Source organism: Sus scrofa, chromosome 9 (genome assembly GCF_000003025.6).
Source record: "Sus scrofa isolate TJ Tabasco breed Duroc chromosome 9, Sscrofa11.1, whole genome shotgun sequence".
NCBI lineage: Eukaryota > Metazoa > Chordata > Mammalia > Artiodactyla > Suidae > Sus > Sus scrofa.
In genome coordinates, this window is record NC_010451.4 from 32,650,410 (window position 1) to 32,677,014 (window position 26,605).

The following is a 26,605-nucleotide window of genomic DNA, read 5'->3' on the forward strand; positions in this document are numbered from 1 at the left end:
GAATATAGGGTTCTGAGTTAACAGCTGTTTTCTTTTAGTGTTATAAAAAAGCTATTTTTGTCTTCTGACCTCCATGTTTCTCACTGAGAAGTTAGCTGTCATTCATAGTATTGTTCCCTATTATATAAAGTGGTGGTTTTTTTTTTCCTATGACTACTTTTAAGATTTTATTTTCGTCTTTGGTTTTCAGTAGTTTGACTAAAATTGCCTAGGTTTGTGTTTTTAATATTTATCTTAATAGGAGTTCACTGAGCTGCTTTTATCTGTAATTTAATATTTTTTCACCAGATTTGGGAAATTTTAGGCCATAATTCTTCAGATGTTTTCTGCCTCCTTCTCTTTCTCTTCTGCTTCTGGGACTCCAATTACACATGTATTGTACCATATACACATAATAGTGACCACTTATCACTTAATGACCCACAGGTCACTAAAACTGTTACTCATTCTTTTCCCATCTTGTTCTATTTTTCAGATGATATAATTTCTAATTAATCTGTCCTCAAGTTTACTGACTCTCTTCTCATATCTCTAATCTGCTGTGACAGATTAGAGATATGAGAAGAGTGACTTTTTATTTCAGATATTGTACTTTTCAACTCTAAAATTTCCATTTATTTCTTTTTTAAAATAACTACCATTTATTTCTTCATTATATTTTTATTTTCCTTTAAGTGCTTAAGCTGTAAAAAGTTCACACACATTTGCTATTCTGCATCTACTAATACAAAACCAATGTTAACATCAATTATATTTTATCTTTCTTACAATAGTAATATGATAATTTTTGTAAAATTAGATGAAAACTGTGTTTTCCTTTGATCTAATAGAAGATTATTTAAGGAGTTAAATTAATCCTTTTATAAGTCTTCCTAGTTTCTAACCTGGCTTCCTTGTCCTTAAGTTTTTGCTTGCTGCAAAAGCCCTTCCTTCTTCAGAAAACCATACTGTCTACCAGCAGAGTCTATTAAGATGACTATTAGTCTGATGTGTCCATTGAGCACTTAAGATGTGACCAGTCCAAATTGATATGTAAAAATACACTTAGTACAAAAAAGTATATGAAATATTCTAATAATTTTTACATTGATCCATGGTGAAATGATAAATATTTTGATTATATTGAGTTAAATAAAATACTAAAATTCTCCTGCTTTTCAATGTGTCTACTAGAAAATGTAAAATTAAATTCTCCTTACATTTATTTCTAGCGGACAGTGATGATAAATTGTATCTTAGTATAGAGAGGTTTAGGAGTTCAGTCTGATTGGACAAAAGAGCTTACAGCTGCACTTGCATTGTCCATCACATACAGTTGAGAAAATACCCTCAATATCAAAGGCCTGGGGGGATTTTTATTTTTTATCGTGATAAAATATACATAACATAAAATTTACCATTTTAACCGCTTTTAAGGGTATAGTTGTGACATTAAGTACATTCACATTTTTGTGCAACCCCACCATCATCCGTCTCCAGAACATTTTCATCTTCCCCAGCTGAAACTCTGTACCTGTTAAAAACTAATTCCCCATACCCTTTCTCCCTCCAGACCCTGGCAACCACTTTTGCTCTTCCTGTCTCTATGAATTTTACTGTTCTAGGTACCTCCTACTAGTGGAATTATATAAGATTTGTCCTTTTGTGTTTGGCTTACTTTACTTATCAGAATGTCTTCAGGTTTCATCCATGTTGTAGAATGTGTCAGAATTTCCTTCTTTTTAAGGTTGAATAATATTTCATTGTATATTGATATTACATTTTGATTATCCATTCATCTGTCAATAAATGCTTGAGTTGCTCCTACCTTTTGGCTTATGCTGCTATGAACATAAGTATACAACCATATATTTGAGCTCCTGATTTCACTTCTTTTAAGTATGTTCCCAGAAGTAGAATCATATGATAATTCTATGTAATTTTTTGAGGAATTATCATACCATTTTCTCTAGCAGCTGTTCATTTTACATTTGCACTAGCAAGGCATAAAGGCTTCCAATTTCCCCATTTCCTCATCAACAATTGTAATTTTCTGGGGTTTTTAAATATATGATAGCCATCCTGATAGGTGTACAGTGGATTTTGATTTGCATTTTCCTAATGATTAATGATGTTGAGCATCTTTTCATGTGCTTGTTGGAATTTGTTTATCTTTGGAGTAATGTCTATTCAAATCCTTTGCCATTGTTTAATCATGTTATTTTTGTTGTTGAGTTCTGGGGGTTCTTTATATATTCATTATATCAATCCCTTATCAGATATGTGATTTGCAAATCTTTTCTCCCATTTTGTGGATTGCCTTTTAACTGTTGATAATATTCTTTGGTGCATAAAAGCTTTTGATTTTGATAAAGTCAAATTTATTTTTTCTTTTATTGCCTATGCTTTTGATGTCATGTCCAAGAAGCTATTGCCAAATCTAGTGAAACTTTTCCTCTATGTTTTCTTCTAAGAGTTTAATAGTTTGGGTTCTTTTATTTAGGTTTTTTATCTCTTTTGAGTTAATTTTTGTATATACTGTAAGGTAAGGATCCAACATCATTCTTCTGCACATGGATACTCAGTTTTCCCAATACCATTTACTGAAAAGACTGTCTTTCCTCAAGGACACAAGGTTTTGGCACCCTATGGAAAATCATTTGACCATGCAAGGTTTCTTTCTGGGCTCTCAAATATACTCCATTCACATATAAGTCTGTCTTTATGCAAGTACCACACTACTTTGATTACCATGGATTTATAGTAAGTTTTAAAAGCAGGAAGTGTGAGACATCCACTTTTGTTCTTGATCAAGATTATTTCAGCTATTTGGGGTCCCTTGAGATTTCATACACATTTTAGAATAGATCTTTCTATTTCTATAAAAAAAATGAGATTTTAATAAGAATTGTCACTTTGGATAGCATCAATAGCTTAACAATATTAAGTCTTCTAAACCATGAACTTGGGATGTCTTTGCACTTATCTGTCTTTTTAAATTTCTTCCATCAATGTTTTGTAGTTTCAGTATACAAGTCTTTCACCTCCTTAAGTTTATTTCTAAGTATTTTATTCTCTTTGGTAATATTGTAAATGGAATTGTTTTCTTAATTTACTTTCCAGATTGTTCATTTTAATGTATAGAAATGCAGGTGATTTTGTGTATTGATTTCATATCCTACAACTTTGCTGAATTTGTTTAATAGCGCTAATAGTGTTTTTGTGGAATCTTTAGAAATTTCTACACATAATATCGTGTTGTCTGTGAAGAGAGGAAATTTTACTTGTTTCCAACGTAGATACTTTTTTTTTTTTTTTTTTTTTTTTTTTTTTTGCCTAATTGATCAGTGCTATGTTGAATCAAGTTGTGAATGCAGCCTTCCTTGTTTTGACTTGGGGGTACTCTTGAAGGAGATTGTCTTGGGAGGTAAAAATCTCTCCTACCTGTGCTGCAACTCCCACTACCTGCCACCTACCACAGAGGTTGGACCACTTGAAGATCTATAGTCCTATTACCCAAAGTTATAGTTCCCTAAATCTGAGTTATTTAAATTAGAATAATGCTCCAACCAATAGAAAGATGCTTAATAGTAACATATGGCACTAAAAATTTTAAAGCATTCTCGTCAACTTCCCCCGCAACTCCCTTTATTACCAAAGGTCACTGGAGATTTCCCTAAAAGTGAGCTGTAGTCGTGCTTCTTCATTTTTCCCATTTTCCAGAAGATAATTATAAAATCACTAAACATATACATTTTTATGAAAAAAATTAATTCTTTGAGATTAATTCTTTGAATATAGACTCAAATGCCTAGAGGCAATTGGAAATAAATGAAATAGGAAAGTTAAGAAAAATAGGGAATGGTAAGAATCATAGGCAGGTGTTTATAACCATATGTGAATAAGAGTCCAGGGTTGTCAAATCTTTCATATTTTTAAGTCAGGCTGAGAATCAAGATTTTGATGTAAATTTTCTGGATTTTTTTGTTCTTGTCATTGCTTTTCAGGGCCACATGTGCATGGAAGTTCCCAGGCTAGGGGTCCAATCAGAGCTGCAGCTGCCAGCCTATACCATAGCCACAGCAACGCCAGATCTTTAACTTACTAAGCAAGGCCAGGGATCAAACCCTCATCCTCATGGATACTAGTCAGTTTCGTTACTGCTGAGCCACAACAGCATCTCCAGTTGTCTGGATTTTTAACACAGTTCAGGTGTAACATGACTGCCAGTTTCAAACTTTTGGTCTAAAAAAAGAGAAATATTGAGTATTTTCCTGGCTACTCCATAGTTTGCAAGGCAGCTTCTTTTACCAGTGAATTAATTCTTCACACTACAGAAAATAGTGTAGCTTCTTAGGAAAGATTTTTTTCCACAGCAGGGCTTGGGAAATAGAAATGTGAAGTGTGTGCAGGCCTGCTCCAATTAGAAAGAGCCTCATTATAGACCTTCTCTTAGTTGCAAAAGACCTAGGTAAGGTTCTGAAATTACCACTGTGTATTTAAATGCTTAGTAAAGGGTCTTTTTTATTTAAAACTTGTTTCTAAGTAATCAAACTTTTGAAATATGGAAACATTATTATATAATAAATGCATTGTTTTGAAACTATTTTCTGTGTGGAGATTTTTTTTTACTGCCTAATTCTGTTATCTATGTTATGTTTTAAATATAGAGCTTTTGAGGAAAAACGAAAAGAACAAGAAGAAAGAGAATACCAAATCAGAGAGCAAATACTTCAACAAAGAAAACAGAAGTTTGAAGAAGTTACTGAAAAATTCCAGCGTGCCCATATTCCTCTTTCACAGCGGAGGAGAGCAGGTGCCTTAATTTCTAGAGCAATATGAAAACAAAAAAGATAATTATAAACACACTCAACTTGAGTAAACAATCAAATGACAAGTTAAGGAGCCAAGTGGAAATTCAGGCTTAAAAAGATCACTATGCCTTTTGAGTAATAGGACTTTAACCAAATGAAAAATTTGCAATTTGATTTAGGTTTAATTTGAAGAATTAATATTTTGTTACTCTACTGGTAGATCTGGAAAGCTCACAAGTTTAATTTTACTTCATACTGGCTTACAGTGTTTTGTCTTTTTAAAACTAATTTAAATAAAACTGATTTAATATAAAAGAAAATTTAATATTCAGGTTTAGTAAATTAGTTTCACATTCATTTTGACATTTTAGTCAAATTTTTGTTCGAATTCATATTTGAGAGACTGGCAAAATATAAAAAAAGTCCACAGAGTTACATAATCCAACAAATTATGACCAGAACCAATTAAGAATTTTAAATGATTGTTTGATTCTTCAGTATCACATCTACATTTTTTTATGTCTTACATAGTAACACAGAATTAGCATCAAAATGTCAAAATGTCCTTTTTCTTCTAAAGGAAAAAGACAAGCAGAACCTTTATGTGTTCAGCAACACATTGTACTCAGCCCTGGGCTAAACTGAGATAATGAGATACAGAGAAATCTAATTGTACTCTACTATTAAAGATCTCACAGCTTATTTTGGAGATGAAAGTAATATGAACAATTAATGTCAATAAATGGAATTATAATTGCTATGGTAGCAGAGAGTGTAGAGAACTATGAGAGCACAGAGGAAAGAATACTAAACACATGCAGGGACATCAGGGATCGCATCCCTGGGAAAATGTCTTAATTCGAATCTTGAAGAGTAAGCATTTTGCCAAGCAGAGGAAATTTTAATACATCCCAGACATAAGGAATAGCTTTTGCAAATAAATTATTGTATTGCAAATCTAAAGTGTATCCAAAGCATAGGATGGGACAAAAGAGGAGAAAATAATAGATATAAGACTAGAAAAATGAGTGGGAACAATTCTCAAAGAGCTTTGTATACCATGCTAGGAATTTCATATTTATACAAAACATAGTACACTTAAATTTTTTTCAACTGGAAAGGAAGCCAGTGAGAGATCTTACTGAAAGAACAAGATTTTACTGAAACTAAGGGCAGCTAAGTAGCACTGCTAAATACAATGATAGCTTAAATATGATACAGGTTTATGTTTCTTTCATGTAATGTGAAGTCCTCAGGAAGACAGTCAAGAGCTGATTTGATGATTAAGCAGTGTCACTGGGAACCCAGTCTCCTGTCTCTCAGCTCAACTATCCTCAGTATGTGGTTAATAGCTTCACCTTCATGATCACATAATAGCAGCTCTAACTCCAGATATCATGTCAATGTTGTAGGCAAGAAGAAGGAAGAAATGTAAAGGACAGAAAGATGAGGGTATACCCTCTGTTTTCCTAGAAGCCTCCTAACAATATAGAATGTGTTGCTAAGGAATAAAGAGAAAAATAGATATTACATAGGAAACTAAGGGTTTGTGCTAAAATCAGATTTATTTGTTAGAAAAATAATTATAGATAGAACATGGAAGGTGAATTAAAGTAAAGATACACTTAAGTTGATAAACTAGTAGGAGACTATTTCAGTATTTAAGGCAAGAGGCGTTAAGCTGCTACATTAAAGTACTGAACTGGATATAGAGATAGGATGTAATATATTCAGGACAAAGATTTAATTACTAATTTATCAGGAGTCCTGGAAGAAAGACTAGAACAGTACCCTCAGGACTTAGCAGAGAGCCTCACAGGTTTATAGCACTCAATAAGTGCTTTTTTAATTAATTAATTGTTTTGGTGGATTATAATATTAATCAAGGTTACAAATAATGGAGGAAAATCAGTTTAGAGATATGAAAGATCATTTATTAACTTTGATATTTGAGCCTCCTATGGTTCATGCAAATGGGGAAATCAAATCAGCACCTAAAAATATGTATCTGAAACCTAAGAAAAAGATATGGAATAGAAATTATATTTAAGAATCACTGATGAATAGATACATAGTTACTAAAGGAAGCCATGGGGAAAGGTAAAGGAAACCATGGGGAAAGGTAAAATAAATATTGGGTATAAATTGCAGATTGAGAATAGGGCCTAAGATAAAACCATAATGCACACTGGCATTTATTATAAGTGGAGAAATAAAAACTAAGAATGGATTTTGAGAAGTTATCAAGGAAACAAAAGCAGACAAAGAAAATACTGAGCAACAGGCCAAAAAAAAAAAAGTTTTAACAAAGAGGAAGTAGTCAGTTGTGTACCACTGCCTGAGCGTACTTCATCCATAGGTATTATTTTTCCCAAAGGGTCTAGGTACAGAAAGTCAGGAGTTTTAGTAAAAACAAATGACATACATATTCACTCAATGGAATATTATGCAAATATAAAAAATAATGGGGAAACTTTTTATGGACTGATTTGGAAAGATCTTCAGCGGAAGTAAATTAACCATGAAATGGATAAGGTTTAAGTTTCAGGAGCCCTCACTGTCATAGCCCCTAATCTAATTTTATATTAGTAATTTTGCATTATTTTTTCTCTATGACAGCTTCTAAATTGTATAAGCATTATACTCTCATAGAACCTGGACCTACCCCTGATTTTCAGAATAGTTATTAAGTATAAAAACAAGGTCTAGATGAGTACACATGATATTCTTCCTTCTGTATAAGAAAAGGCGAAAATTAGAATATACACTTAGGGAGATCAAGTTGATGCAGTAGGAGGACATGGAATTCACCTTCCCTAGCAAACACATCAAAATACATGTACAAGTGGGAAAAGTCTCACTGAAAACTAAATAGAAACCAGCAGAAAGACTCCAGTACAACTAAGACTAAAAGAAAGATCCACATGGAATAGAGAAAAAATGGAAGAATAGCAATCAGGTTGGAACCTGTGCCCCAGGGAGAAGACTCAGAGAAAAAGGAAGAAGCAGTAATGGGTGTTTGTAAATTGACCTAAGTTAGTTTTAAAGGTAGTTTTTAAGTTCTCTTTGATAGACAACAAGTGATGAAGTTTAATAAAAACAAGTCTCAGACTATAATCTAGCACAAATAAACCTTTAACATTTCACTAAGCTCAGTAAAGTCCCAGCACTCTGTCCTTTTTTGGTGCTCTGACTATAGCTTATGTGAAAGATCCACTCAGACTTACACAGTCACGTTCCAGAGACAAATTTGTGCCTCTGACATGGGGCATTCAGAAATGTTCCTGTATTAACAGCTGATTCAAGACTATTTAGAAGTAAAACTTCAATGCCAGCTGTAAGGATAAAAGCTGTAGGTCACCCTAGATTCTTATTCTCCATTCATACAAGGATAGGGAGTAATTAAAATATGTCTACTAAAGTCCACTTATTTTGAATATCTTTAATTTCAACAAAAGAAATTTTTAACATTCATCAAGCTATACAACGGGCCATTAGTTTTATCAACAAAAAAGTCATTGTGGACCTTGATTATGCTAAGTAGAGAAGCAATCAAAATCTAAAGCTTGATAGTATCTGCCTCAAAAGGATTGGTCCTTTATGATTAGAATATCCAGCAAACCATCCTATAACATTATATTTTTCACTAGTATATTATACAGTTATTCCTTGACTCTATAGAGTTCAAGTGCAGACTAGTCCATACATAATAATATACTGGTTTTGCTTAAAAATTTTAAGGTAAACAACAAACATTACAATAGTGGGAAAATCTCATTTCATATGGATTTTTTAAAGGAGAAGAAAGATTGGTAGTGAAACCAGAGAGTTAATTGTAATATGTGGTGGGAGGAAAGTAATGACTCCTCATAAGAGGGCTGCAGAAGCAGTATCTTTAAAAAGCAGCTGTATTTCACCTAAAACAAGGAAGTGTATACCAAAGTACACAGTGGAAAGTTTGGGGGAAGTGGATACATATGAGAGATAGGGTTGGATTAGAGGTTGTGCACTGTGGTATGTAGATGAGTGTTCATAAAGTGTATGTCAATGAACCAGTTACTTAGCTTTTCATGCTTCAGTTTCTTCAGTTATAAAATGGAGATTCAGATAGCATCTGCCTCATAGGCCTTAGTGCCTAAATTAAATTAGTTAATACATATGATGTGCTTAAAAATAATGTGCATAACAGTAAGTGCTCAGTAAATGATAACTGGTGTTGTTTTGTTTTTTCTTTTTAGGGCCACTCTGCAGCATATGGAAATTCTCAGGCTAGGGGTTGAATCAGAGCTGCAGCTGCTGGCCTGTGCCACAACCACAGCCATAGCGACGCAAGATATGAGCCACATCTGCAACCTATGCTGCAGCTTGGGGCTATGCCAGATCCTTATCTCACTGAGCAAAGCCATGGATTGAACCCACATCATCATGGATACTCTGTTGGAGTCTTAACCCACTGAGCCACAACAGGAACTCCAAGTGGTGTTTTTATATCTTCATAAGAGTATTTATAAATTTTGTCAAAAATTTAAGGACTGTGAGATCAGATATATTTGAGTTTGTATGCTAGACCAAAGAGCTTGGAGATTTCTCAGAGTTTCACTTCTCCAAATAAATATCCTTAGAATTGGTAATGAGAATTTGGGGATTTCTCATTGGGGAATTAGATACCTAAATTTAAAATATTTGTACAATTCTAGGTGTTTCTTTTGTGACTCAGTGGGTTAAGAATCCAGCTAGTATCCACGAGGATGCGGGTTTGATCCCTGGCCTTGCTCAGTGGGTTAATAATTCAGCATTGCTGTGGCTGTGGCATAGGCTGGCAGCTGCAGCTCCAGTTTAACCCTTAGCCCAGAAACTTCCATATGCCACAGGTGCAGCCCTTAAAAGAAAAAAAATACAGATTTATACTATTCTAAAAAATATTTTTTATGAAAGTTTTAAGGTTGTATTTTGTCATTGACCAATTAAATTATATATAGAGATTGTTTAAGATGAAGTGATTCTTTACTATTTGATCTTTATTATGCTCTTAGTTTTTCAAAAATCAGTTCCTCCATTAGAAGAGGCCCTCAAACAAATTCAGGAATCCACCTTAAAATCAGAAGCAAACCTTCTCTCTTCACACAGACCCATAATAAATTGGAGGTAAGTAATTTATGATTATCATGTGTAATTACTAATATACAGTAATAAAATTGCTTTGCTGAGTTTGTAGCCCTTTCCCTCAGTTCCTCCTCACCTCTGTTTTAGAGTTTACTATTTTATTTTCACACGAATTGAGATAGAGTAGTATATAAATTGCTTCAAGAGTAAGTAAAAATTTTAATTTTGTGGTCTTTGCTGTTACAGTGCTGCCTATGTTGAGTAATACTATATGGAATCTATCACAAAAACTGTTTAAAAATATTGATATTGGTTATTCATCTTTACTGAGAGGAAAAAAGTGTTTTGAATTAAAGTGATATAAATTTAGGTAAAAGGGGTAGAAGTGGGATTTTTCCTCACTGAAAATCTTTCCTGGATATCTTTAAAACGCTAACATGCCTCCTGGTTCCCCTCCAGGTTAGTTTAAATGAATCATCTTGAGCAATAGAACCGACCAACCAACCAGAGTACCCTCTGACATCCTCTGTTTTCCATTTATTTATTATAGGTGTTTCTTGATCCTACTGTGTACATCGCAATAGATCGGGCTTTGTAAAGGGGATATAGAGAAGTAGGATATTCTAAAATTCAATCCCTAGATTATAACATAGGAAGTGAAATAATGTTTCAAAAAGCATAGAATAGCACCAAATGTGTAATGATAATAATACTTAATATTTATTTATATAAAGATATCTATAATTCATAGCTAAGTAATATTAACATTTACCTGTATATAATGTTATTTACTAAGGTCCTTCCATTTTTAGAATACCTGTGGCAGTTAATTACCTTGATCAGATATAAGAACAATTAAATTCATTTTCTCAGTCTTTATTATAGTTGAAGAAAGACCTAGAAGACTCTTCAGCAAAGCTTTGAAGAAAATAGGAGTTAATCATGAAACAAGTGGGTAGATGGTACTCCAGACAGAGAGATTAGCATATGGAAAGCCCAAGAGTAGTAGAAGGAATGATGTGTTCTAGTAAGAACATAGCTTAAAAATAGAATGCAAAATACCAGTAGCTTCACTAAATATAAGATTGGAGAGGTAAATGCATCTGTGAACTGAAGAACAGAAACTTTACCCTGAGAGTTTAAGAGGAGTCAATGAAGGATTTTAAGCAAATGGGTAGCAAGATCTACTTTTCTTTTTAAACATATCATTTATTTAACATAAGGTGAACAAGTGTGGATTATTGATTGAAAGACAACAATGCAGGAGGCTATTTCAATATATCTACATGAAATTACATGGGCTAGAGGTCAAGAGAAAGATCTAGGCTTAAAATTTTGAAACCAAAACAGTGGATGAGATCAGCCATGGAGATTTATGTACTATGACAGCAGAACTAAGATAGAATTCTAAAGAATAGCAACATTTAAGGAAGTGAAAAAAAGAGAAGTTTACAGATAGGAACAGAATGGTTGATATCAGTCTACATAGAGAGAGGGTGGAACTAAGGAAGTAAAATGTTTCATGGGGGAAAAAATTTTATAGAGATCAAATGGCTTCTAGGAATCAGCAACAAAAGTTGTATTAGAATACTGGCATAGGAGTTCCCGTCGTGGCGCAGTGGTTAACGAATCCGACTAGAAACCATGAGGTTGCGGGTTCGGTCCCTGCCCTTGCTCAGTGGGTTGACGATCCGGCGTTGCCGTGAGCTGTGGTGTAGGTTGCAGACGCGGCTCGGATCCTGCGTTGCTGTGGCTCTGGCGTAAGCCGGTGGCTACAGCTCCGATTCAACCCCTAGCCTGGGAAACTCCATATGCCACGGGTGTGGCCCCAGAAATAGCAAAAAGACAAAAAAAAAAAAAAAAAGAATAATGGCATAAAACGTGACATTTAAAAGGAGTGATAGAACAATAGCCAGGGGGAATGTAGGGCAAAAATAGGGCTTTTTCCTTTAAGAAGAATTTGATGTTATCATTTCTAAATATGGATGTCAAACTGATGATTAATGGAATTGCAGTCTAGAAAGGTAGAGAATAAAAATGTGAAGTGTTGTAAGTACCTATTATGTGCTGCATGTTGATTAGCAAGGGTTGTACATAGGAATGAGTTATGACCCACTGCCCAAGAAGGGCGTACTGTGTAATGGTAGTTACATCATAAGACATAAGTGGTACCATGTAATGTAGACAGTTAAAGAATTACAAGCAAAGTAATGAAGAAGTACAAAATTTAAACTTGAGAGAGAAGACTTAAAGGATGAGCACAAATTGTCTATGGAAGTAGCATAGATTGACTTTAGGCATGTTTGGGTCTACAATGTTGTTAAAAGCACAAACACCTAAGGAAATAGAACTTGTTCAGAGTAGCAAGAGTGTAGTACATGTTGGTGGAAGGACAGTAGAAACAGTAGCTAGTAGAAATGTAGTTTGAAATCAGATGTGAAATGCTTAAATGTCTAGCTATGAGGTTTTAACTTTATTCTATAGCTAACAGAGAACTAGTGGAGGTTTTTAAAGCAGGGAATAATTAATTCTTTTATTATTATTGAAAAGATAATTGGTATGATTTTTAGAGACTGAAAGGAGTGGAGAGAAATTAGAAGCAAGGAGACCAGAGAAAATTAATGGGAAAATTAGGGATAGGTCATTGTTGCCTAAGTTAGAATAGTACTGTTTTGTATAGTAATAAAAGGATAGATAAATGAATAAAAATATTTTGAGTAGTTAGAAGGAAAGGATGAGAGAGAAAAAAAGAATAAAAGTGGCTCTTCATAGCAGAAAGGAGACATAAATAAGAGTTTGATAATATTGATGAAATAGAAGTATAAGAATTAGAGTATGGGAGTTCCTCAGTGGCTCAGTGAGTTAAGTACCCTGCATTGTTGCTATGGTGCAGGTTCAACCCCTGATCTAGGAACTTTCACATGCTGCTGGCATGGCCAAAAAAATTAAAAAGATATATTTAAAAAAAAAAAAAAGAATTGGAGTGTGGAAGGTGGGAGATCAAGATGGCAGAGTAAGAGGACATGGACATAAGCCCATCTCTCCTGACAAACAATTCAAAAATACATCTACATGTAGAATGATTCTCATGGAAAACTAACTAGAAACTGGTATAAGGACTCCTCTACAACCAAGGTTGCAAGAAAGATACACACATAATCTGGTTGAATGGGAAGAAAAACATCAAGTAGAGACCTGTGCCTCTGGGAAGGGACTAAGAGGAAAAGAGATATCACACAAGCAAACACTCACCCTGGAGAGTGAGCGGGATGAGGCACAGACTGGGTGTGCTAGTTCTGGAGTCCTAGGCATCGGAAACAAGCCCCTTTGGCTGCTCGAAGAATTACTGGGACGTATAGAAAGGCTGGAGAAGCCTGCTCTCCACTCATGAGGAGTGTGCAGGTGTTAGCTTGCCACCAGGCAGAGCAAAGAAAGGTCTGCCCTAGTGGCTGTGACCTTACTATTCTCCCCAGTTAGAGCAGAGTAAACATCAGTACCCCCTCACTCCAGACCACAGCTTAGCACTGGATCTAGGGTGGCAAGGTCCTGGGAAAAGATTCAGTCTAGGGATGCAAAGTCAACAAGGGGGCCCAGAGTGTGGTCCAGGAGGCACAGTGTCTATTATTGGCGTTTATTCAAATAGGACCCCAGAAGCAGCCCAGAATTCTTGTGGCAGTACAGCTACTTAAACTCACATGACCACCATAAAATGCTCCCCAGTCCCAAAAGGCAAACATGCCACCCTACCCACTCCACACCACAGCCTAGTACTAGATCCTGGGGCAACTACAACAGGGGAAAATCAAGTAGATATAATTATGGTTTAAGACATATGAACCCTGTGGTAACCACAAAGTCAAAAACCTACAATAGATACACAACAACAAAAAAGAGAGGAACTCAAGCATTTTGTAAAGGAAAATCATCAAACCACAATAGGACAAATAAAAAGAAGAAATGAACAGAAGAAAAAATGCTGATAAAATGGCAATAAGTAAATACCTATCAATAAATTACTTTAAATATCAATAGACTAAATGCTTCAATCAAAACACATAAGATAGCTGATTGGATAAAAAACAAGATCTTTCAATGTGCTGCCTACAGAGACTCACTTCAGACCAAAAGACACACAGAAAGTGAGGTGATCAAAAAAGATATTTCGTACAAGTGGAAATGACAAAGTGGGGGTAGCAGTACTCATATTGGATGATACAGACTTTAAAACAAAGGCTATAATACAAGACAGAGAAGAGCATTATGTAATGATAAAGGGATCAGTACAAGATGACGATATATACTCTTTAACATATTCACTCACACCCAATATAGGAGCACCTAAATATAAAAGCAAATACTTACAGACATAAAGGGAGAAATTGACAATAATGCAATAATTACAGGAGACTTTAACACTGACATCAATGGACAAATCGCCCAGAAAGAAAATCGATAAAGCAACAATGGTCCTAAATGGCACAATAAGACTAGTTGGACTCAATATTTGCAGGATATAACATTCAAAGACAGAGAATACATTCTTCTCAAGTGAACATGGAAAATTCTCCAGGATAGATCACATACTAAGTCACAAAACAAGCCTCCACAAATTTAAGAAGATATAAAATATATCAAGCATTTTTTTAACTAGAAATAAACTGCAGAAAGAAAAACAGAAAAGAACATACACATGGAGACTAAACAACATGCTACTGAAAAACCAAGGTTTGATGATGTAAAGAGGAAATCAGAAAATACTGCAGGACCACAAAAGGCCGAAAATTGCCAAAGCAATACTGAGGAACAAAACAAGCAGGAGGCATAACTCTCCCAGACTTTAGGCAATATTACAGAGCCACAGTAATCAAGAAGTGTGGTACTAGTACCAAAACAGACATACAGACCAATGGAACAGAATAGAAAAGCCAGAAATAAACCCAGACACCTAAGGTCAATTAATCTTTGACAAAGGAGGCAAGAATATAAAATGGGGAAAAGACAGTCTTTTCAGCAGTGGTGCTGGGAAAATTGGACAGTGCATGTAAATCAATGAAACTGGAACACACCCTCACACCATGCACAAAAATAAACTCAAAATGGCTTAAACACTTAAATGTAAGACAGGACACCATCAAATGCCTAGAGGAGAACATAGGCAAAACATTCTCTGATATCAACCTTACAAATGTTTCTCAGGTCAGTCTCCCAAAGCAACAGAAATAAAAGCAAAAATAAATCAATGGGACCTAATCAAACTGACAAGCTTTTACACAGCAAAGGAAACCATTAAAAAAAAAAAAAGAGTTTATTGAATGGGAGAAAATAGTTTCAAATGATGCAACTGAAAAGGGCTTAATCTCTAAAATACACAAACAATTTGGCAAAAAAGCCAACAACCCAATTGAAAAATGGACCAAAGATCTAAATAGACATTTCTCCAAAGAAGATATACTGATGGCCAACAAGGACATGAAAAAATGCTCAACATCACTGATTATTAGATAAATGCAAATCAAAACTACTGTGAAGTACCACCTCACACCAGTCAGAATGGCCATCATTAATAAGTCCACAAATAACAAATGCTGGAGGAGGTGTGGAGAAAAGAGAACCCTCCTTCACTGTTGGTGGGAATGTAAATTGGTACAACCACTATGGAAAACAGTATGGAGATACCTTAGAAATCTATACGTAGAACTACCATATGATCCAGCAATCATATGGGCGTTTATCTGGACAAAATTTCCTTGAAAAAGACACATGCACCTACATGTTCATTGCAGCACTATTCACATTAGCCCAAGACATCGAAGCAACCCAAATGTCTATCGACAGATGATTGAATTAAGAAGATGTGGTACATATACACAATGGAATACTACTCAGGCATAAAAAGAACAAAATAATGCCATTTGCAGCAACATGGATGGAACTAGAGACTATCATACTGAGTGAAGTAAGTCAGAAAGAGAAAGACAAATACCGTATGATTTCACTTATATCTGGAATCTGATATATGGCACAAATGAACCTTTCCACAGAAAAGAAAATCATGGACATGGAGAACAGAATTATGGTTGCCAAGAAGGAGAGGGAGGAGTGGGAGGGACCAGGAATTTGGGGTTAATAGATGCAGACTATTGCCTTTGGAATGGATAAGCAATGGGATCCTGCTGAATAGCACTAGAAACTATGTCTGGTCACTTGTGATAGGGCATGATAATGTGAGAAAAAAGAATGTATACATGTATATGTGACTGGGTCACCTTGCTGTGCAGTAGAAAATCGACAGAACACTGTAAATCAGCTATAATGGAAAAAATAAAAATCATTATTTAAAAAAATACCTCTGGACAAATGAAAATAGAAACAAAACTTTCCAAAAAATCTATGGGATACAGCAAAAGTAGTTCTAGGAGGGGAAGTCATAATGATACAGGCCTTCCTGTATAAAGGATATAAGAAAAATCTAAAACTAAACAACTTAACCTACTACATAAAAGAATTAGAAAAAGAAGGACAAACAGAGCCCAAAGTCAGCAGAAAGAAGGAAATACTGATATCACTAATATATAGAATCTAAAAAATAATAGAAATGAATCTATATGCAAACCAGAAACTGACTCAAAGACAGAAAACAAACTTATGGTTATCAGTGGCGAGAGAGAGGAGGGGATAAATTAGGAGTATGAGATTAACAGTTACAAATTCCTGTACATAAAATAAATAAGCAACAAGGATTTACTGTATAGCACAGGGAACAATATTCAATAACTTATAATAATCTACAATGCATATAATCTAAAATATATATAATGGAATCACTTTACTGTATACCTGAAATTAACACACTATTGTAAATCAACTATATTTCAGTTTTTAAAAAAGTACTTCCTAGGAGTTGAAAGAAGAATGAAACTGGGAACTAGTTTTTTGAAAAGATAAACAAAATTGATAAACCTGGCTAAAGGTTTATCAAAAAGAAAAGAAAGTGTCCCAAATAAGAAAGAGGAGATACAATGACCAATACCACAGACATACAAAAAAATCATAAGAGAATACTATGAACAATTATATGCCAACAAATTGGACAACCTAGAAGAAATGGACCAATTTCTAAAGATGTATACAGTCTGTCAAGATTAAGTTGAAAAGAAACAGATGAACAGACCAATCATTAGAAGTGAAAATGAATTTCCAGCAAACCAAAGTCCAGGACCAGACAGCTCCACAGTGGAATTTTACCAAACATATAAACAAGAGTTAATACCTGTCCTAATCAGACTATTCCAAAAAATTTGAAGAGCACAGAACCTCTCAAATACATTCTATAGGGCCACACTTACCCTGATACCAAAACCGGTCAAAGACACTATAAAAAAATAAAATTACAGACCAATATTTTTGGTAAATGTAGATGCAAAAAAAAAATCTTCAAAAAGTATTAGCAAAATGAATCCAGCAATATATAAAAATAATCATATATCATAATCACATTGGATTCATTCCAGTGTCACAAGAATGGTGCAACATATACAAATCAATCAATATGATAAACCACATGAACAAAAGGAAAGATAAAAATCACATGACCATCTCAATAGATGCAGAAAAAGCATTTGCTAGAACTCAATGTTTATTCTTGATTTAAAAAAAAAAAAAAAAAAAAACTCTCAGAGTTCCTGTCATGGTGCAGCGGAAACGAAACCGACTAGGAACCATGAGGTTGCGGGTTTGATTCCTGGCCTCGCTCAGTGAGTTAAGGATCTGGTGTTGCCATGAGCTTTGGTGTAGGTCACAGATGCAGCTCAGATCTGGCATTACTGTGGCTTTGGTGTAGGCTGGCAGCTGTAGCTTCTATTAGATCCCAGCCTGGGAACCTCCATATGCCATGAGTGTGGCCCTAAAAAGCACACACACACACACACACACACACACACACACACAGCCTCTCATCAAAGCATGTATAGAGAGAACATAATAAAGGCCATTAATTACAAACACACAGCCAATATCATACATAATTATGAAAAGCTAAAAGTTTTCCTTTAAAATCAAGATAAGAATGCCTGTTTTCACTGCTTCTATTTAACATAATATTAGAAGTCCTAGCCACAGCAATCAGACAAGGAAAAGTAATAAAATTATCCAAATTTGAAGGGATGAAGTAAAGATGTTACTATTTGTAGATTACATGATACTCTATGTAGAGAATTCTAAAATTCTACCCCCAAAATATTAAAACTAATAAATGAATTCAGTGAGATTGTAGGATACAAGATTAATATATTGATATCTTGTCTTTCTATACGCTACTATGAAATAAAATATAGAGAAAATAATCCTATTTTAAATCACCTTAAAAAATAAAATACCAAGGAATAAACTTAACCAAGGAGGTAAGAGACCTATACTCTGAAAACTCTAAAACTTTGATGAAGGAAATTAAAGATAATTCAAAGAAATGGAAATATATTCCATGCTCTTGGATTAGAGAGATAAGTAATATTAATCTCTCTAATTTAAATAATATTAAAATGGCCATACTACTCAAAGCAGTCTATAGATTTAATATAATTTCTCTCAAAATACCCATGACATTTTTTCATAAAACTAGAGCAAATGATCCTAAAGTTCATATAAAATCACAAAAGTACCTGAATTGCCAAATCAATCCTGAGAAAAAAGAACAGAGCTGGCAGAATAACCCTCCCAGACTTCAGACTATACTACAAAGCTGCAGTAAACGAAACAGTATGGTATTGGCACAAATATAGGCACATCAATCAAAAGAACAGAAGAGAGAGCCCAAAAACAAATTCACGTACTCATGGTCCATTAAGCTATGACAAAGGAGGAAAGGATATACAATGGAGAAAAGACTGTCTGTTCAATAAGTGGTGCTGGGAAAACTGTACAACTGTATGTAAAAGAATGAAATCAGAACATTCTCTAAAACCATAAAAGAAAAACTTAAAATAGATTAAAGACCTAAATGAAAGACCTGAAATTGTGAAACTACTAGAGAACATAGGTAGAACACTCTTCGATATACTTCATAGCAATATTTTTTGAATCTGCCTCCTAAATCAAAAGAAATAAGAGCAAAAATAAACAAATGGTAGCTAATTAAACATAAAACCTTTTGCACAGCAAAGGAAACTATTAACAGAATGAAAAGGCAACCTCCTGAATGGGAGAAAATATTTGTAAATGATATGACTGATAAGGGGCTAATATCCAAAATATGTAATCAGCCCATTCAACTCAAAAGCAAAAAAAAAACAAACCCAATTAAAAAACAATCAGGAGACCCTAATAGACATTTTACCAAAGAAGACATACCAATGACCAACAGGCAAAAGAAAAGATGCTAAATATCACTCACTAATAATTGGAGAAATGCAAATCAAAACTATAATGAGGTATCACCTCACACCTGTCAGAATGGCTATCACTGAAAAGATTACAAATAACAAATGTTGAAAATGATGTAGAGAAAAGGAAGCCATTATACACTATTGATGAGAATGTAGATTGGTGCAGCTACTATGGAAAATAGCATGGAAATTGTTCCAAAAGCTAAAAACAGAGCTACCACATGATCGTGCAATTTCACTCCTGGGTATATATGTGAAAAAAATGAAGATACTTATTTGAATGCATTCATGCACCCCAGTGTTCATGATAGCACTATTTAAGACATGAAACATCCAAGTTCCCATGAACAGATGACTGGTTTAAGATGTGTTGGAATATAATGGAATATTACTCGGCCATGCAAAAGAATAAACTATTGTAATTTGCAGCAACATGGACGAACCTAGAAAATACAGTGCTTAATGAAGTAAATCAGAGAAAGACAAGTACTGTGAGATATCACTTATATATGGCATTTAAAAAGCAGTACATATGAATATACATGCAAAAGAGCTACACAGATATAGAAACAAACTTGTGGTTACCAAAGGGGAGAAGGAAAGGGGGGAGGAACAAATTAAGGATGTGGGATTAACAGATACATACCACTGTATATAAAATAGGTAAGCAACAAGGATATACTGCATAGCATAAGAAATTATGCCCATCATCTTGTGATAACATAATGGAGTACAATCTGAAAAAATATTGAATCAGGTGCCATATACCTGAATATAACACAATATTATAAATCAATGATAGTACAACACAAAATTATTTTTTTAGATGAAGTAATGTGATAGGTTTCACATCAAATAAAATGTCCCTTGATATTAAAAAAAAAAAAAGGAACTGGAATGTGGACAGAATGGGGCAAGAAATTTGAGAGGTATCCAGCCATGAGTTTAAAAGGACCTATGTTTAGAAAAGTGGCACTGGAATAGAAAAGAAAGACAGAGGAAAAGATATTTCATGAAAAGAATGGATTATTAATTTGGTGTGTTGTAGAATAAAGAAAATGAAAAAAGCAAAAAAAATCAAAAGAAGCTGAAATTTTAAGTCTTTATAATTGAAGGAATTTGCTGACTTTAAATATTAAAAAGGGAATTCTTGTTGTGGCTCAGCAGGTTAAGAACCCAACTAGTATCCATGAGAACATGGGTTTGATCCCTGGCCTTGCTCAGTGGATTAACGATCTGGTGTTGCTGTGAGCTGCATTGTAGGTCTCAGATGCTGCTCAAATCTGGTGTTGCTGTGGCTATGCGGTAGGCTGGCAGCTGCAGCTCCAATTCAACCTCTAGCCCGGGAACTTCCATATGCCACAAATTGAGCCCTTAAAAATTTTAAAAAGAATGTAATGAAAGGGTATAGGTTTTCCAAGATATTATTAAATTTCATTTGAGCCTTCTGAGTTTGAGTAAAAATCCAAGTCAAAATGTATAAAAGCAATTTGACCTAAGATGAAACTAGAGGCCAAGTCTATAGAAAAATGTTAAAGTCAGAATTATATATGTGGTTGCTCGATTTTCATGTATACTTATGTTTCCCCAATCAGTTTGTACTATTGAGGAGAACAATGGCTAAATCTTAAATTCCCTGTGGTGCTTAGCTCATTGATACGCATGTTGGAGGTATTCAACAAATAATTTGAATGGAGACACATCACTAGCCTAAATAAAAACTCACAGGGTATAAATTTGACCTGAAGCTTAATAGATGAAGTTAATTCATCAGAGACAAACATTGAGTGGGAACTCCAGAAAGAGGGAACAAGTAGTGTATGAAAATGAATGAAGGTGTCAAAGGACATGTTGTATTAAGGAAGCTGAAAGTAGTTCATTTTGACCTGTGTGTACAGTGAGAAGCTGTGGGCAGATAGATTGTTTGGAAAGGAAGCCATGAGTCAAATAATGAAGAGCCTTGATAAGGAGTTTGTCCTAAAAATAGTTGCTGAAAGATTTGAAACAAGCACATGACATTTGTATTTTAGGAATATTGCCAGGATGAGAAAAAGTCAGATAAGACTAAAAATGGAGAAAACAGATAAAATGGTACTTTAGTTAATGAAAACAATGACTTTTTAAGACCTAGTTAGAGATAGAATCAATGTGATTTGGTAGCTATTTAAGAACTGGAAGGTAATTGGAAGAAATCAAGGATAACCCTGGAGATTGGATTTGGTCAGTTAATGGATACTGAAACCATTTATCAAAATAGTGATAAAGAGGTTTAAGGGAGGGATTAAGTGGAAGGATGATGATAAATTGTGAATTCGAGACACTTTGGGGCTATTCTGGAGCCAGTTTCTCATTGGTAAGATATCTGGACCATAAATATAGATATGATAGCTGCCAATGAATTGATAAAGTTAAACCTGTGGCCCAGTACCCGCCAGTGGTGGTCTTGGGTTCAGTTAAACAATTAAACTCCCATGACTACAATAGACCATGTTTGGCTTCAATTAGAAGACATAAAACACTGCATGTTGATAAGCAATATACTTCAGCAGGAGGAATCCTTATGGCATGCTGCAAGTGATGACATTACAATGGGTGCAACATACAGCCATCCTGGGTTAAAAATCTCATGGACCAGACAGGAACCAATATCTTTTGTAATGGCTCCATATGAAGAGCTTCCATGCAAGAGACATGTCCAGTTACAGGAATTACCACACTGAAGAAAACACAAAGCTATATAGCTTCCTATCAGGTATCTGTGATTTATTCAGTCCTCTCAGTACAGATGCAATTCACCAATGAAGAGTCATTTTTTACATAATCAAGGTGCCTGCAGCACAGTTCAAGTCCTGCTAATAATCCAGGGGAACAGAGTTAGAAAGCAAACTCAAATTGAGTTGGTCCACAGAGAAAGAATGGATTTTATTAACCCTTCACTCACATACTTATACAGATAAGATCACAGACAATATAAATAACACAGAGAGTCTGAGGAGATAAGGTCCTATAACTCTCAAAAATTCCAGCATATCCAAGCAAAAAAAAGAAGAGCTCAAGAAAGACCCTGAGAAGGATCAACCAGAGAAGCTGGAAAATAATGAGGCGTGTATGATGATGTGGAAATCAAGAGAATTAAAGTCAGTAAAGGTAGCAGTCACAGATGTCTTGTTTGCAATTAGGTCAGTTAGTTAGTAACTAGCAGAAGTGGTACATTGGAGTAGTAGAGGTAGAAGCCAGATAGCAGTAAATTGAGGAACAAATGGAAGTTGAAGCAGTGAATGCAGTATAATTTAGAGTACTCTATGGAAAATTTTCTCTCAAAAGTAAAGATAACAATTAGAGGCAGGTTTAGGACCTGGGAGAGTTTAGAGTGGTAAAGAAAATTCCACATCATTTAGTATAGAAGTAATGTGCATTTTTGTATACAGGTTTCTTCACTAACAGTTTTCTTATTCTGCATATTGGTTATTATCCTTTGTATTATCAAGTATTTTCAATTAAAACTCTTTTGCCCTGTGAATGAAAGGATAGACTTTTTTGTTCAATGGTGTACAGTTCCTTAGTCTTAGAAGAGATAAAGCCTCAGACAATTTTGACTTCTCTATAGCAAACAAACATATAGTTACCATTATGCCAAATCTGTGCTAGCACCATTATATCACCTTTGTTTTATGAGAAATTATCTCCATTCTAAATTAGAATAATTGTTTCCATTTATTTTTGTAATATACTGTTATGACTATGACTTCATGATATCTGTATCTGTCTATATGTCCACACACATAAATTTTATTATTTTGGAATTCCCTTGTGGCACAATGGGTTAAGGTTCTGGCATTGTCACTGCAGTGGCTCAGGTTGCTGCTGTGACACAGATTCAGTTCCCGAGCCAGGAACTTCCACATGCCACAGTTGCCGCTAAAAACAAAAACAAAAACAAATACTTTTATGTTTTTGTGAAACAACAAATGTATACAATTTATAAAGAGAATACTGTTGTTTACTTATTAAAAAGTTGAACTCTTCTCCACAAATAACTAACAGTATAAAATATGTGAAAATGCTTTGTAAACTATAAAATGTTACACTACAAATATGAAAATTTGGAATATAAGAGCAGGTGTTAAGTTGATAGAAATATAAGTAGTATTATTGAAAATACAATTAAGTTGCAAATACTTAAAGCTATTGTCACATTAAAAATGCATTTCTTGGAGTTCCCGTCGTGGCGCAGTGGTTAACGAATCTGACTAGGAACCATGAGGTTGTGGGTTCGGTCCCTGGCCTTGCTCAGTGGGTTGACGATCCGGCGTTGCCATGAGCTGTGGTGTAGGTTGCAGACGTGGCTTGGATCCCATGTTGCTACGGCTCTGGCGTAGGCCGGCAGCTACACCTCCAATTCGACCCCTAGCCTGGGAACCTCCATATGCCTCAGGAGTGGCCCTAGAAAAGGCAAAAAAAAAAAAAAAAAAAAGACAAAAAGGGTAAAATAAAAATAAAAATGCATTTCTTATACAATATGAACCTAAAAATATTTTAAGGAATAAAGTAGTATCAAGAAACGGTGAGCTTCCAAAGAAGGGGAAGTATATCAGTGCTCAAAAATGATTGTTCTAATGTAGAAAATATTAGTGGTAGATAAAAATAATTTAGGAATTTGGTTTTGTGATCATCTAAAGAAGAAAAAAATTGTATACTTAATTAATGCTCAATGCTTAAGCCTCAAAAAAATCAGAGACTGCTCATATAAAAATAAAAGCTACTTCAGGAAATAATGAGATAAAAGAATATTAATAAAAGAATAATAAAAAATAAAAGTAATCAGCTTTCCGTCACAACCAAATCCTGGTCGCAAAAGTAGTATATTTAATCCTTCTGGTAGATGTAGGGTAAAAGAAGCCATATTTTCCCCATATTTTTATACTTTAAAATGATGTTAGATATCTATCTCCAATATCCATGTATTTGTAATGAGACAGTTGATCCTGATCCACAGGCTACCCTGAGAAATCTGGCCAGAGCTGAGTAGTAATTGATTTCTATCTGCTCTTCATACCAGTACTTTAAACCAGATTTTCTAGCCCATATCTATTACCTATATGACTGTCAGGCTTCTGAGAGGTGAAAATGCTCTAAGATCAAGGATTGAGAAAGGGGAACCTGAATAAGCTATGTATATTTTTGTTAGCTCGTTGAGAGGACACTGACCAGAAGAACATCATGCATGTAACAAAAAATAATATAAATTGAAAGCCTAGAGGCAGCCCAGTAAACCAAAATACCATCTTAATAAGGCTGTCTCTCTACTTCCTGTCCAAATGCTTTTCCACCTGTGCAGATCCATTCCTGCCTGTCCAGCTGTCTCCACACCTGATCCCTACTTACCCTTACCCAATCAGCTGTCTCCCTTACGAGCCCCATTGTTATCCCACCATTCCGAAATTCTTCCTAGCTATCCAACTGTTTCTCCCACCCGCCAGCCCCATAGCCTGCCTATCCGTTCATCTGTCCCCTCTACTCTTCAAAAGACCTTCTTACGAACCCCACTACTATCCCACCCAATCAAATATCTTCCTCGCCCTCCAGCCCCAGTTACTTCCAGCTTTTCAAGCAATTTCCCTCGTCTACCAGTCCCAATTCCTTCTGGCCCACCTGACCATTTACCCCACCCACCCCGAGGTTCACCAATCATTCCTGATTCTGATTTACAAAGCAAGTTATTTTACAAAACTCTGAGACCCAAACGTTTCCTTCCAGCACAGCGTTCTACCCCAACCACTCTAATGCCTGCCCTTGTTCATCGTTCCCTTCCAGCTCGACTGGTTGTTTCCCCAACCCCTTTGGAAGGTCTCCCTGTTTTGAAACCTTCCTGTTTATCCAGTCACCCCCCTCATCATCCAGTCCCCACTCATTCTTCTATCACTCCACTGCCTGAACATCCTCCTATCTTAGATCCTTTTCAGTCAGTCCAGCAATCTGTCTCACAAACCCTAACATTGTCGAATATGCCCCAAGGCTTTGTAGACCATCCATCTACTTCAGTTTTCACCCATCCACCTCCCTGTCATTCTCCATCCTCTTCTTTGTCTTCATCTCCTACTTCCATGTCTTCTTCTTCATCCTCTATACAGTTTTCTTCTTCTCCATCTGTTCTTTCCTCTCCTTCATCTTCTTCTACCTCTCCATTTGTACCTTCTTCATCTATCCCTCTTTATTCCTCTCCTTTGCATTCATCTCCCTTTCCACATTTGCCTCCAACAAATTTAAATTTTCCCTCTCCAATTCCTCCAGTTTCTTCTTCCTTTATGATTTCTTCTTCCTTCCCCCCCATGCTTCACTCTTCCTCTCTTTCTACATCCCCATCTCCTTTTATTCCTATCTATTCTTTCAATCCTCCTCACTGGGGGAAGAAAGTAGAGAAGAGAAGAGAAGCAAGTGGAGTAGAGAAGAAAGAAATAGAGAAGAAAAAATTGAGAGACGACAACTTTAAAGGTAAATAAATTAGTTTATTAGACATTTTGTAGATTTAGCAATTTTCATTTGGGAAGGGTGACTGAATGGGAAGGAATATATAAAAGTAGGAAACCTAAAAGGGAGAAAAACACACTTGAAATGTTCAGGAATTTGTGTTAGATACCTTGTTGCTCTCTTTGATTTCCCTGTGGTCACAAAAGGATAGTCAGGAATCTAATAACCATTGACTTTGGCTATTCCAGTCTGTCCAAATAAAGCTATATTTGGGTATTGGAGATAGATATATGTCACATGTGGCCGTGCATCACCTTCCAAAACATTGTAATCCTCACTGAATTGAGAATAATTCAAATGAATTGGGAATAAATACCCTTGGAATTCAGACTACTGGCCTAATGTAACAGCAGTCAGCTATAGATACACTTCATTGCCATCCCACCTTCCCCCAAAAAAATCATCCTTTGCTTTTCACTTTATACATACACTGAAATGTAACATGCTGTAAGTTTCCAGAAGATGCAAAATTCTAAGAGAAGGTGATGTCATCTGCTGATAATTTGGGGTGGCATTTTAAAACACTAAACATAGACTCTACATTAAAAGTACCCCTTTTATGGCATGAAAACCATGCTTATACTTGTGATACAACTGAAAACAAATATGTTCACTCTCCTCCACAAAATAATATCCAAGCTCTCAAACCTAGTAAAGATGGAAATTCTTGCCTGCGTTGACAAGAAATCTTTATATTTTCTATCTGCTTGAATCTTCAACCAGTTTCTCTATTAGGGTTATAGGGATACCTGTCATCCATGACATCAACTCATAAGTAAGGGTAATGCAGCATATTATTAT

General features: G+C 35.1%; 1 protein-coding gene across 1 annotated transcript in view; it reads left to right on the top strand.

Annotated features, from left to right (window-relative positions):
• Positions 1-26,605, top strand: part of CEP126 (centrosomal protein 126) — an 83,600-nt gene that overhangs the window by 18,551 nt on the left and 38,444 nt on the right. The window contains 2 exon segments of the mRNA XM_003129805.4: positions 4,650-4,795; positions 9,827-9,938. Coding sequence (XP_003129853.2) covers positions 4,650-4,795; positions 9,827-9,938 — 258 coding nt within the window.